This window comes from Phytophthora infestans, genomic scaffold (assembly GCF_000142945.1).
Source record: "Phytophthora infestans T30-4 supercont1.18 genomic scaffold, whole genome shotgun sequence".
In the NCBI taxonomy this organism is placed as follows: Eukaryota; Oomycota; class Peronosporomycetes; order Peronosporales; family Peronosporaceae; genus Phytophthora; species Phytophthora infestans.
The window spans coordinates 2144814-2159316 of NW_003303741.1; the positions used below are offsets into that span (position 1 = coordinate 2144814).

The window sequence follows — 14503 nt, forward strand, 5'->3', positions numbered from 1 at the left end:
TCAAAGTTAATCTTCAGCTATTGAATCGAGCGATCCTCGACAATACAAAATCGACAGATACATCAGCTCGAATCAAATCCTCAGAGGGTACTCAATATCGCGATGACACTTTGCAAAAACTCCACGATGAGTCAGAAGCCGCATTCCAAAAGTATGGCGAAGCTCAGAGGAAATACGATGAGGCGAAGCGAACAGTAAAGGGTAATAACTCAAAATCCGCAAGATCAGCGTTGAAGGCGGCAACCGCTGCCATGAAAGCGACCAAGGCTGTCTATCAAATCAAGGCTAAAAGCTACTCCGATGCTAAAAACTACACCGAGGTTGATAAATTCAGTGATCGACAAGACGAGCGTACGGGTCGTTAAACTGTGAATAACATGGTTGATCGAGTGGGGTCAGGGGTTAAGAGGAATCTTCAGGGTCGTGGGTTAAGAGGTGCTGGCGTCGCCCCGCTTGAAGGAGTTGTCCGTCGCGGGAGAACATACAACCTCAATGAGATTCAAGGTTTGGCCACTCCATCGGCATACATCTACCGTCAGCTGGGTAGTAAGTATATCAGAATTCCTGATCTTGATAACAAAACCCTTGTGATTGTTTAACCCAATCGCCGAAAATGCGGACCCAAATGTCAAATCAGTGATAGTCTACAATCAATGATCCGAACTCTTGTGTATAAGAATCATATCGATCAAGCTTCATATGACAAGCTCAGTATCGATGATAGAAAACTGCTCAAAGAGATCTTTGCGATTACAAATCTTCAGTATAACTTCCATGACCACCTTGAGGATCCGTTAGACTCTCTAAGAGCTGAATATGACAAGCTGAAAGGAGAGCTTGAATTAGGCAATGATAATCCTTCCAAGGAGATGAAGGCACGTTGTAGTGGTGTAGCTTCAATCATCAAGCAACTGAAATCGCTTAGTGTGGATATGTACTCCAATCGTTTAATTTCGGATTCTGAGTTCAAGGATATTATCGTCCAATTGATATAGAGATGTTCTTTTTCAATCCCCGAATTATTTCCAGCTCAGGTGGTAGATATGGCGACAACGCTGATCTCAACGTCGCAGAGCTAAAAGCCATCATGAAAAATCTTATCATCCATGACCGCCCTCAAAAGACCCAGGCAGCTGTTTGGGCAACGGATCTTGACAAGACGCTCAAGAAAACGGATGCGTCAACCCAGACGGAAGAAGGGAAAGTATGGGCATACTCAACTAAAAAAAAAACGAAGTCTGTAAAGACGTTTGCTGTCTAAGCAATACCAGATCTAACAGCTTTATTCGCCATTCCGCGATATATACTAATTTTTTTCTCTCCAACATGTATTTCCATGATAGCATCTTCCCCCGTCTTCGCATCTCTGATAGGAACGAATGCACTATCTCCGAGAGCTACGATCTGATCAGCGCGCATGAATGTAGAAGCAATTGCCTGAGTAGGTTCATCAGCAGTTAAATTCGATTTAAGATCTTTGCTTGGTACGCAACCCATTTCTTGAATATTATTACCAAAGAAACTTCTTAGCATAGAAATCCGCTGATGGTTTTAAGTAATCAACTTTGTGTCTAAGGTAGTATCGATGACGTCTCTCCTCATCATTATGATCAAGATGACTAAAAGCTTTCAGAGGCGTTTGATCCCGATATTGGGCGTATCCACGAGCCCCGAAATCAACCTTGCGCAACTTTCCCGTATCAAGACGTACCCATACTCGATACTTCTTGCTCTTCAAAGGGCTTAACTCCCAGCGCTCAATCCTCATGACTCTATATTAGCCAAACGATCTTTTAATTTATCTATCTCACCCAAAAGATGCTGAATCATCTTCATATTATAAGCCGATATTCGACTGTAATCAACGTTGAGCTGTTGCTTAGCTGGTTCAAGGCTTGGGTCTTCTCCCCCTTCAATATCATCTCTGTAAAAGATCGATATCAAATCAGTTAGATGGGCTGAGACCAAATCCTGAGCTATGAGACCGATTTCTTGTCCAGGCTTGTTTTCCGACTCGATCCAGTCATAGAGCTTGACCTCACAGCTATCGTAGAGCCGCTTCACACGATCAATTGGGCATGATTGAATATTCTTTTTAAGGCGTCGATCCGACGTCATCGCCATGGCTGTACAGGCAATGTATCCTCCGAATATACCCGCTACTGAATATGTGATCGGGCCAAGAGCGGATTCTGTAGCTCCACTATCTGTTCTGAGGCGATACACTGTCGTTCCGCCTGCTCCAAATACAAAACTGTTGCTGCCAGGGACGTGCAGCGGAGCTGAAGGACTTGTAGTACCAAGACCAAGACGACCTGTGGTAGTTAGAATCATCGACGTCGAGTTATTGACCCCAAATCTGAGGTCGTTGTTTGTGATGTTCCCGATCCATGACGCGTTCGCTGTGGTTGATCGATTGCCATTGTGGACTTGGATCTGGAATTGAACAGGAGTCGTATTCGACCCGGTTAGAGTCATCATTCGTGTGTAAGAACCATCAAGAAAGTCCAATCCACTACCAGTGATCGAGAAATATTCATTCGTTGCTGTAGAGTTGATCCCAAGCTCTGTCAGCGATCCTACTGTTGTTATAGCTGATTGGTTTCCATACGCTAAAAACCCATTGATAACGCCGGAGCAGCTGATATCCCCACTCGTTGACAGATTATTGAGCGAGAGGGAAGTCGGAATAGATTAGTAAAAGCTTGATAGGTCATAATACGTCGAGCCCTGGCGCAAGTTCGTGCAGGTCAGAGTAGTAGCCGTTACCGAACTTAGGCCTCCGATATTCGAGCTTGAGTCGCATAATAGGAATTTATTTGGCGTTGCGGTACCAAAACTAACTCCGTTTATGTATTCAAGAAGGCCCAAATCGTATATAGTCCCGTTCTGGCGATATTCTCGACAATCGATGTAGCTTGAAGTGCCTGTTATCGATATCGAGCGCGATGACCCACTGAACGATAAATTTCCACCGATCGTAAGACCTGATAAAGAGCCGAGAGACGTTATATTTGGTTGGGATCCGGTTTGTAGCGTTCCAGTAATAGTAGAAGCTCCAAAGCTATTAATTCCGCTGATATTGCCGGACGAATCGAGAATTAAAGTTTTGCTGTACGAAGCAGTTCCCGCTATTACTCCGCTAAGGTAGCCCATCCTGTAATCATCCTTGCTCAAATATAGTGTCTGCGCATAATCGTATGATAGATAACCACTCGAGTCTAACGAAAGATAGAATGAAGGATTATAAATGGATGATTGAAATGTAGGCTGTGGATATGAAAAACCGGAACTCATTTTGTTTAATCCTATATAGATCAAACGATTTTAGTCATGAGTGCTATTCCTGACTTCGGGGCTTCGATTCCGAAAAAATTCAAGTCTGCTTCGATGGGTGATATCCCCGCATTGGATATGAAAGCTTTGTTTAGAATGGTTGTGCTCGGTCCAAGCTTTTCAGGAAAGAACAATCCTTGTATGTGCATTCTCCTCACGTATTTGCTCATCTAACTATCATTGCTCGTAATCCCCATCAGGAGCTTTATGAGTATCTCCGGGAAAAGTTGGAAGGATTCATCACATTTGCTGACCCAGATAGCCCTCCTAAAGTAGATCAGGTGCGTCATACTCCATTAAGCTCTAACAAACCGGAGCTTGTTATCATCGATGACTATAGCAATGATAAACTACTTCAGAAGAATATCTTCTCTCATTACTATACACGCGGGCGACACTTTAAACTCTCAACCATATTCCTAAGCCACAGCTACTTTGCCACTGATAAGATGATTCGGTTGAATTCAGAGTACGTAGCGATTCTAAAAGCGAATTCGAAGCGTGATTTACAGATGGTTGTAAAGGATTTTAACATCAAAGGCGTTAATGAACGATCAATCGTCTATTGCTACAATAAAGCCACGGAGCGCAAAGGACAGATGCTGTTCGTGGATTCAGTCTAAGGTCAAATCAGATACAACTTTGATCGACCGATAGATATTGAGCAATAACTTTAGAATATTTTTTTTGGGTGAATCAATATACATATACCATGGCAAGTTTTGTTAAACTCGATTCCACTAACCTCGTTCAAGACAATTATAACAGCACATGGAAATACAGCTTTCCTGGTAGTGCTGCCGATTTTAAGGATGTGGTATGCGCGGTTCAATCGATTTCGATGTATAACTCTGAATACAACATCGATGCAACTCAGCTCCTGAATAACTCCTTCAAAATCGAGGTTCCGACAGCTGGAACCACATCCACTGTATCTGTTATCCTCCCTGATGGACTTTACAGCTATATCGATATTAATCGAAGCATTCAGACGGCTCTCGTAAATGCTGGAGCGTATTTAATTAATCCATCTGGTGAGAACGTTTTCTATATTCAACTTACGGAAAACAGTGTGTATTATGCTGCTCAATTCGATTTTAGCGCTACTCCAACGACACTTCCTACAGCTGGTGGCACTTGGACACGACCAGCAAGTGGTCTTTATTCGTCAGGTGGTACTGGTTTGTCAACAACAACGCGTGTCCCTCGCATCATCATTGATAACGCCTCTTTTGGTAAAGTAGTAGGATTGACTGCTGGTACGTATCCTTCAGCGTCTGCAACGGTTTCAAGTGCTCAAGCTGTCAAATATCATTCCTCAGATTCACCCAACCTCGAGCTACATCGTTCGATGCGACCTAATCAAAAACGAGTATGTTGCCTCTGGTGATATCCTTAGTGCGTTTGACCGTGGTGATGCTGAAGTTGGACAACTAATCAGCTATAAGCCGAGCCAGTATGCTTGGATGAACTGTCATAACGGCGCGAGAACGTCTATTACGATCAGTATCTATAATCAAAACGATCAAAAGGTTAAGTTCCGTGATACTTCTGTCTCGATCATGTTGTTGCTGAGGCCAAAAAAATAAGCATTCAATGATGTTTTTCTCCCAATCCGCAGAATAGGGTGGAACTAATTTAATCGAAAAGAGCCAGCAATCATTGCTTTCTTACGTTTAGCACGGAGTGCAGCCATCTTAGCCTTCATTTCGGGCGAACCTTTAGCTGGTTTCTTAGGGACTCCTACACCATAGCGTCTCTTTACCTCGCCTCGAACCGATTGGATCAGGTTCTCATGCTCTGGCTTGGTTGCTTTTGATAGTAGAAACTTCTCGCCTGCATCGACTGCATCAGGTAGAATCCCCTTACGTTTAGCATACCCGGGAGCATTTTTCGCCGCCTTCTTAACATCCGCTACCGAAATACGACCACCTTCTTTCTCTACATCGAGCAAGGCTCGGACGTAGGCAGAGTCTTGAGACTCTACCGGGGTATCGCTGTCAGAGTCATATACTCCAACTCCTGTCAATGACTTAATAGCCGCCCTTGCGGGGATTCCTGCTTGAGGGGCTCAAACGCTGTAGCAATAGCAGGCACTGCCGCATCCAGACCCTTGCTCAGGAAACCGCTATCTTTTACGAATTTGAATGCTGTCGATAACCCTGATTTGATTTTACTCCAAATGGATCCTCCTTGGAGCTTCTTGTAGCCTTTCTTGATCTCATGCTTGGTAATGTCAAGTCTAACCCCACGATCCGCCTTGCGTGCCTTTAGTGCTTTCTCATACGAAGCTGGGTGGAGATGGATAACAGAGCCTGAACCCTTGAGTTGATCAGCTGTAAGACTTAGCTTACCTGTCTTGAGGGCTTTAGTCAGCTTGGGAGCTGGAACATCGCTGGAAATTGTCAATTCGCGATACATTATTGCTATATTTCCTGAAACATATTTAATACAGAATTGACAAATTCAGATCTTTGAATCGATTCAATAGATTCATCTTATTTTTTGTTTGCAATATAGCCATAGCATGCAAAACGGACCACAATAATCGCCATAAGTGCCTTGATATTGTGTGGGATTGTATCGCCCGATGCCATACTTCGTAGGTGCCGCTTCCCCCATTGAATCAAAGAATTCTCCATCATGGACAGCCTGCCAGTGTCCTACATCGAGATTAGGCGATCTAAGTAGAACCAGATATGATCCTTTCTTCGGAAGCGGCTTTGTGATCTCATTTGACTCAAAGATAGCATCGAGATGAACCCCAATACGCTTGGCAAGTTCAATTAGATCATGATCGGATGTAATAGGTTTGACGAGTTCCATAATAATTATTTTTGATAAAATATATTACATGCCATATAGAATCAAAACGATGTCTGAAACACAACTTTCCGACCAATATCTTTACCAGAGCTCGCTCAAGAGTGATCTGGAGATTAAAGTCTCCTCTGGCAAGCACGTGCCTTTCGTTATCGATCTTAACCAGGGCTCATACCAAAACGGTGTTATTACTATCGATGCTACTTAATGGAAGTGAAGGATTCGCTTCGCTTCGCGATGCCTACATTATGCTACCATACAAGGTATCGATGAAAAACACTCATGCTACTCTTGCTACGGCTGCAGCTAACCGTTTTTGCGTTTCGCTGAAGTGTGGAAACTGGAACGTCATCGATTCGATGTCCTTGGAGCTAAATGGCAAGACTATTGTTTCTATGGCTGACTATAAGCTTTTCTGGAACAATATTCGTGCTCAGACTGGATATAGTCCTCAGTATGTTGAGAAGCATGGTGCTGAATCTTTCCTGTATCCGGATGCTGCTCAATCAACCAAGTACAGTGGTTCTTCCAATCCCTCTCCCAATGGAGACGGGTATTCGAATAATATGCCAATTTCAACGACCTTTAACGCCGGCTTCAGTAGCAAATGATGGTTTTGCTAAACGCCTTCTTTCAAATCCACCAAACGCTGGCGCTGACTCATCTAATACATGGCCGTCTACGGGTGGCGCATCTGCTACCACTACCATTGCTAATCAGCTTGGACGTGGTGCGTTCGTAGTAGGTGCTGGCACAGCTGGTGCTATTATGGGTACATGGAATAACATGCTCAAAATCAAACTCGTTGATTTACATCCGATCTTCAAAGAGCTTGATCTTATGGCTAACCCTCAAATCCGTCTTCGTTTCCGCGTTAATCAGGGTACTGCTGCTATTGATATTGATAGTTCTACTAGAATGACGTTATCGAGTACTACTCTATCAAGTGGTAATACCTGTTCAGTACTGGTTGCTTCTGCGACTTCTCCAGCCCCTATGTACAGTGTTCTTAGTGGTACTGGATCCATTGCTGTTTCTTGGGGTGCGGTCGTCAATGCGCTTGAGCCTACAATTGATGGTACGTACATGCCTTTCACGAGTTCTAGACTGTATGTCCCGTTTGTTCATTTGGAGAACCCTCAGGCTATCATCTCGAAGCCAGTAAAAAAGGTCCGCTATAACGACTGTTATGCACAGTGGTTTTACCAGCGCGCAGGTATTGGCAAGCAATCGACTCAGCTTAATGCTTCTTTCGATCTACAGCTATCCGCATCTGTCAAGAATGCGAAGTATGTTATCCTTCTCCCCTTTGCCGAGCAAACTGGAAACTTTGCCACTGCTGCTGTTCAGCAATTTCAGAGTCCATTTGATAGCGCTCCTTGGACTCTTCAGCCTGGTTCGAGCATTCGCAACTTCAATGTCCGTATCGGTTCGACTCAGTGCTTTGATATCAGCCACGATTATGACTTCCATCAGTTCACTAATGAGGTCGCTAAAATTGGCTCGATTAATGGTGATCTGACCCCTGAGCTCGTGAATGGACTTCTTGACTATCAGACTTGGTCGCTAACTAACCGTGTCCTAATTGCTGATGTAAGTCGTCTAACCGAACGTGATGTTCCGCAGGCCATTCAGATCCAAGACACAAACGCTGGTTGTCAGGGAACAAACATCTTAGTCATTACAAAAGATTCTGAAATTAATTAATTCAAATATTTGGGTTACCGGTATACCTTTTTGGAGGTTTTAAGCGACTATATTCGGATTTACTTTTTATTTGAGAAAAAAAATAATTAATTAAGTTCGGTTTCGTTGTTAGGTTCGGCTTTGTCATCAATAAGTTCGGTTTTGGGCTTGCGCTTGCGAACACGGATCTGCTCTCTGTTCTTATCGTCGTAACTCGTGTGCGCTGATAGTAGCGCTTCTGCGCAGCCGTAATGCGCTCTTTGTTAGCGAGGTATTGCTGAGGTGAGTACGCCATTTTTTGTATATTACTAACTTTATATTTATCAGGATCAAAACTAATTTATTTTTTTGACAAACCTGGAACCTCAAACTTATTATTTGTTTTCAATCGGATGAGACTGTCTCCTCGCTATTGCCTTCAACCGCAAGTCGGGCTCATTGACCTAAGCCTGTGCATTTGCCGGTTCTAGACGCTCATGTTAGTCTTGACTTCAGTATGATGCTCTTGCGATCGGTACAATACAAATAGTAAGTGTAAAAACCTACATACCAGAGACGCTGCGAAAAATCGAATTATCAATGAAAGAAGGCCCTTATTTACTTCAGTAGAAGATATTTTCCGGGTAACGCACGTATTAAATGAAATAGTTTAAACTCAATGCGCATACGCTACGGCGAGTGGTGCTGTCAGTCTACAGCAGGCGCCATGTCATAGTGAGCTCTCCACTTCTTCTCTGTCTCTTTGCGTTTCCACTCCATGCACTCGCAAAACACCTTCTTGTTCAGTACATAGACGGATGTTTGCATCTCCATGCCATCATCAGACAAAACAAAGCCTTCTTTCAAACGCAGCGCGACGAGTTTTGCGAAGTTAGCATTAAGCGCGCGCACAACCAAATTGACCTATGGCATCGCAAATAATGTTAAACAAAAAGGATTGTTCAGCTCGTGCTCAAAAGACTCGTACCTGGTATCTGTTGCCAATTACGAATCTTTCAGACGTGGACTCGACAGAAATTTTTATCGTCGGCACAGCAAACGACCGAGCATCAAACCACTCGTGCATTTCTGCAGAAAGAGCAAGACGATTGCTTGGATCGTTCGCATACTTATTGTAGCTTGTACATTTCACACAATGGTCTCTGGACATCAATCGGCAACTCTGTGCCTTCCCCACCGAATCGAACCACACCTCGCTCTTGATACGCTGGTACTTGAATTCGTCAGACACCACGTCAATGATCGAGGTCTTGGAGGTATTAGACGAGAGACAGATCATTGTGGCTTGAGGAGATTCGGTATCCTCTGGGACATAGTGTCTTCTGAATATGCGCTGAAGCTCGCTTAACTCCCGAGATACAGGGGCAACATTTGTCGAAACAGTGTGGCCATTAAGTGGCGACATTGATGTGATCGAATCATCCTGTAATGCGTTTTCGAACAGCAGAGCATTCTCTTCTACGTAGAAGTATCAAACAAAATGTCAGTCAAAGCAAGCAATACTAAAATGACGAGAAGCACGTACTTGTCTCGAACAAACTGTGGATGCACAGAGTCTTGCCTTCGTACCACAGTGCGCTATCCTTGTCCCCAGCGCGACGCGCAGGGTCGTAGTATCCAAGATACAATCCTGCCAGCCGGTACAGTCTGCAGCGAATCCCTTTCGTGTTCAACGCGTTATCGACGGACCCAGTAACGAGCCACAATCCCGGTTGTCCTTGTGCTTGCTCCGGAACCACCACCAGCACGTGGATCGTCCTCTTCGTCGGAGCATCACCAAACAAGTCACCAATCTCGTCTGCTGGATCCATTTCCACGTCCAGCAGTGCCTTTACTTTCTCGGGAATAACACCACTCCGCATAGCAATCACGGCAGGATCCTTCGACTTCAGCCAGGCGCCGTCTTTCTTTGCCAGGAAGAGATGCAGCTTGTCTGCATCAACATCTTTGAAGTCATTCGGCTTCTTCGCCTTAATCACCTCCTTCAAGTCTCCCACCAGCTGGCTCACGTCGATGTCCACAGGGAAAGCACACCAACGATCGCACAGACAAGCTTCACCATCATTCCTCAAGCGAGAATTTCTGGCGTACTTAAGCGGAAAAGAAGGCGTGTGACATAGATATTCAGCCAATGATAAAACGCCACGTCGCGCTTGTCCCAACTAATCCTTAAGGTAAAAATCTGCCAGCGTATTGCTTTTATCTATATAGTTTGAATGTTGTCCGTCGCACGGTCCCGAAGCGCCCTAGGCTCTCGCTATAAGGTGGACGTCGTCAAATCAACGTCCGTTAGATCTCAGTGGTCGAGCGGTTCTAAGACTACCCTAAGATCCAAAAGACGTTGCTTTCGCTCACAGGTTGGTCGAGAGGTTGCGTCGTCAAAATAGCAGCTGCCTCGAAAGAACGTTCCAGGACTGGTCTCGCAGGTAAATTACGGAAAGTAAAAAAACTGCCGGCGTAATGTTCTGGATACTACTACTTACGTAAGGGTAAATGGCCGGCAAATACTGGCCATTCAGCCCTTAATTTGTTTAAAGGTACCCTTTAGAGCAAATCGGAGCCCTTACGTAGGGCCTCCACAATAAGTTTTTTTGGATCATAGTCGGCAAAATTGAACAGTGTTATTGGTCAAATATCATTTTGGCCTGGCTTAGCAATTAAATCCCACCTTTAGCCCTACCCACCCTTGCTTAGGACCAGCCTTTAAGGTCAGATTGGCCAAAACTTTGGAAAGGCACAATAATGAAAATGAAGAAGGCACACCATAACAATTGATTATAATCAAATTTTAGTACATGTATATATACCGGTAAAATAGTCCCGCCGAAGCGTTGTCCAAACTACAGTATTAGAGTGGTTTAGCAGCAGGAACTTGTGTGAGTTGTAGACTAGCGCCAATCACACAACCCTAATCACACTGCCGCACACGCGTCGTATCCGATAATTTTCTTGCAGATCTTACCTCCACGAATCTTCGTCTCGTTTCGCTTAGCATACCTATTGAATATAATTGATGGTCCACCAGCGATGTTAGCTTTCATTTTCCCGTAAATCTCAGATTCCTCCTTGTCAATCAAAAACACCAATCTGTCTGCGTTAAAATCAAGCAGTTTCTTGTATCTGAACCCCCTGAGAGACATACCTTTTCGAGCGGTGCTGCATGAAATGCAGCTGATCAAGATATTACCATCAGTGTGCCCAAGATTGCTATTGATTCTATCAGCGGAAGCGGTATCAGCAGTCAGCTGACAAAAGCATAGACTACACAGATACTTTTGCGTTTGCAGCAATGTATTCACGTGCTCAAGCGTCATACCAAATTTTCGTTTTGCCGTAGCATCGTGACTCTTGTAGCCAGCCATGCGCTTAGCTGGAAATCGGATTGCGTTAGCAGGTTTCTTATCCGGATATTGGAGATTATTGAAGCAGGTCTGATACATGACCTTCTCTGAGCGACCAGGTAGGGACACTCCATCCGCAAACATATCCAGATCGAAGCGCTTAAATAGCTCTCGCTGAGCCTTGATAGCTTTGGTGAAAGGGACTACGTCGAGATTATTGTACCAGATCAGTAGGTCTTTGATCGATTTCATCTCGTAGTAATCCCACACGAACTTCACTCGTTCGTAGTCATCGCTCGTGATGCCCGTTCCACGGAGCTTGCTATCAAAAGCTGACTTAGGTGGGATAGTAGTCTGGTTTAGAACATTGAACGCGGTAATGTACTCGTAAGGGAAAAGACCATTACCAAGACCACAGACACATCAAATTTTGTCATCGCATTTGCAGCCACCGAGATATGTTGTAAGATACTTGTCGTAGCTGGTACCAGCTGGTACATAGTTAGTGATATCAAGCATTTTCATGTCCGATGTAGCAATGCACATGTAGCTGGGGTTCTTGATGACAGATTTAATGTTGTCGGTACCAATTACGGCAAACAAATCCTTCTTAATCAAGTTAATATCGTATCGACCAGAATTGAAGCCGAATACTGGTACTTGGCTGCTGTTTCAGTTTCCCATAATCAGACCTTTGCTTACCAAAACCAAGACTGCGGTGAAAGTCAAAGAAGCTGGCATACTTCCCCACTTCAATCCAACTCTCCACATCGGACATCTTGTAGGTCTTGCCAATATTTTCTCCTGGAATTTCCATACCTGTCATACCATGAGCATTGATGATTTTTTGTAGAAGCGACTTATACTTATTGACATTGTACTGCTGAATCTTCAGCGATACATCACCGATGTATTTGAACATATCCGTCAGCAGCATCTTCGGATCGTCATTCACAAAGCAGCGCACCTCCTCGGTTATACTATCAGCTATGGATACAGACACAGGAATGTGTTTGTTCGTGAAGACAGTACTTTCCCCGTGTTGAGTCGCGGTAGGCTTAAGAATGGCCTCAAAGTCATAAACTATGAAGTGATCGATGTAATGGTCAGCATCCTTGACGGAATACTTCGTAAGCAGTGATCGTATCGTGTTCTGAGCCGGTTTGTATATAGTTGGCTCAGTGGGGAAGCTCTCAATATTTACAAGCTCACACTGGTTCTTCTAGTGATTTTTCAGCTTTTCAGCGCTGACGAAAACCATTTCACACTTAGGACATTGATATTTAGCCTGAAGCATATCAATGTTCTTGATGTAAAAAGCATGATTCTCGAACGATAAAATATCCATAGCTTCATACCCCTTGTCCGATCTACGAATGCATTCTACATTTCCGGAAGCTACATCCATGCTATATACGTTAATACCGAGTTGGAAGCAGTCCTCAACCTCATCGAGCTGTAGTAGGTCAATAGGCTTGGAGCTTCTAAATAGACTCAACGTATACTTCACCCCCTTGAAAGAGCAGTAGCGCTTGAATGCCTCCTTCACCTGAGCCTGAATTCTGCGAGGATCCTTCTTAGGGCTCTGGAATGTATGCCAGGCGATACAGTGGAAGACGCACTTGTTGTTGGTCTTAGGGAAGTTGATTACATGCTTGTTTTCGCGGATAATCTTAGGAATAACAGCGTCGCTATCCCCAAGAGCATGGTCGCAATGGTAGACGAAAATCTTGAATGCAGTGATCGCCTTGAGCTTATATCCAGAGCTGGGGTAGTTCAGCTTGTCAGCCAACTCCATAGACCGAATTTCCAAAATCACCTTCTTTCGAATATCAGCCTTGCTGTTGATAGCAACAGGCTTATTGAACACATAAGTGTTAGCAAGATTCGGATAGAAATAGCAAGTATCATCAGGATCGGTCTTGCTTACAAGTTCGTACCCAAGAGCTATATTTACCTTAAAAGCACTTGCCTGGCTCGAAAAAACGTTCTCGAGCTTATCGTAGAAATCAGTAGCCTCGATACCCTCATATAGGTGTGATTCCATGTGATTACCATTGTAAAATCGATACTTAGGATCAGCCTTGAAGTCAGGCGACAAGTGCTTTTCAAGGGTTTCAATCGAAACATTGTACTGCTTAGGTACCAATCTCTGGTTGATTGGGCGCGAAACGTTGCTTACATAAACCATCTTACCCGTTCTACCACGCACCTTAACACGGTAGCTACTACCCCATTTGATAGCTTGGATATTTAATCTCTTTAATCCTTCGAGTTCGTATGCAAACATGTTGCCTATATATGCTTGGCTATATTCTTCTTCGTAGATAATGCTTGTATTGGTTGTAAGCGAGCAGGAAATAAGCTATGATCGCCTCACAGGCGAAATTTTAGAATTCTCAACCGCGTAGGTTCTCGATACCATTTTATTGAACAAAAAAACTATTCTTTATCGCTTAATTAAGTTCCTGGAGTAGCTTAGGACACTTTTCAATAACGAATTCACTCTTTCGAAGCCAATCAATGTAATTAGGGTCCATACGACTGATCTGCTTAAGCGTCTTCCCCTTGTACTTGCCCCAACTCATCATATACGAATTATCATTGCTAAGAAACTTGGAGTGAAGAAAATTCTTGATATTCTCAGTAATATTGAGACTGGGTTGGTTGTGCATCCATCGACAATACCCGGGATCAGAAGCATATACTTCTTCGAATCGGTGTGCCCTTGTATTTTCCAAAAGTTAGTTCGTTCGACATGTTATTAGTTATGTGTATCTATATACATAGGGTCTTAATTTTTTTGAGAAAAATATATTAATTCTGAAACAGACAAAACCTGTTCTCAGTGGTCGAGCGGTTCTGAAACTACCCTAAGATCGAAAAGACGTTGCTTTCGCTCACAGGTGGTCGAGAGGTTGCGTCGTCCAAATAGCAGCTGCCTCGAAAGAACGACTGGTCTCGCAGGTAAATTACGGAAAGTAAAAAACTGCCGGCGTAATGTTCTGGATACTACTACTTACGTAAGGTGTCCACAACAGAACGATTTTAAATCAAATATGGGCTCTCATCAGACATACGCTAGCGAGGCAAGAATATATAGAGAGAGAGACAGACTTATCTATTTAACCTTAGTTTCTAGATGTCTGGTAAATCCTAAGCCTGGTTAGCAACGCCGGTGTCTGCGCTAGATCCGGTGGTTGTGCGAGGCTTGTCAGCTCATGTGACTGCTCTCTTGGTTCGTCTTCCAGTGTATTGATACACCCCTGTAGTCGTGTTCCTTGCTCCATCCGTTCTGGTGAGCGGCGCTCGCGAAA

General features: G+C 43.9%; 4 protein-coding genes and 1 pseudogene across 4 annotated transcripts; 2 read left to right on the plus strand and 3 right to left on the minus strand.

The window, feature by feature from the left end:
• Positions 1–1764: 1764 nt before the first annotated feature.
• On the minus strand, positions 1765–2334 carry PITG_10583 (uncharacterized protein; the record flags this gene model as incomplete). The annotated part of the gene is made up of 1 exon (XM_002902304.1): positions 1765–2334. The coding sequence occupies one exon, from the start codon at positions 2332–2334 to the stop codon at positions 1765–1767; it is 570 nt and encodes a 189-aa protein (XP_002902350.1).
• Positions 2335–3333: 999 nt separating this feature from the next.
• Positions 3334–4007, plus strand: PITG_10584 (uncharacterized protein; the record flags this gene model as incomplete). Its single annotated transcript, XM_002902305.1, has 3 exons — positions 3334–3394; positions 3466–3953; positions 4002–4007. The coding sequence occupies 3 exons, from the start codon at positions 3334–3336 to the stop codon at positions 4005–4007; spliced, it is 555 nt and encodes a 184-aa protein (XP_002902351.1).
• Positions 4008–4969: 962 nt separating this feature from the next.
• Positions 4970–6162, minus strand: PITG_10585 (uncharacterized protein; the record flags this gene model as incomplete). Its single annotated transcript, XM_002902306.1, has 4 exons — positions 4970–5275; positions 5324–5368; positions 5434–5762; positions 5877–6162. 4 exons carry the CDS (start codon positions 6160–6162, stop codon positions 4970–4972), a joined length of 966 nt encoding a protein of 321 aa, XP_002902352.1.
• A 245-nt stretch (positions 6163–6407) lies between these two features.
• PITG_10586 (uncharacterized protein) lies at positions 6408–7866 on the plus strand (the record flags this gene model as incomplete). The annotated part of the gene is made up of 3 exons (XM_002902307.1): positions 6408–6759; positions 6902–7329; positions 7387–7866. 3 exons carry the CDS (start codon positions 6408–6410, stop codon positions 7864–7866), a joined length of 1260 nt encoding a protein of 419 aa, XP_002902353.1.
• Positions 7867–8462: 596 nt separating this feature from the next.
• On the minus strand, positions 8463–9907 carry PITG_10587 (annotated as a pseudogene; the record flags this gene model as incomplete).
• Positions 9908–14503: the final 4596 nt, after the last annotated feature.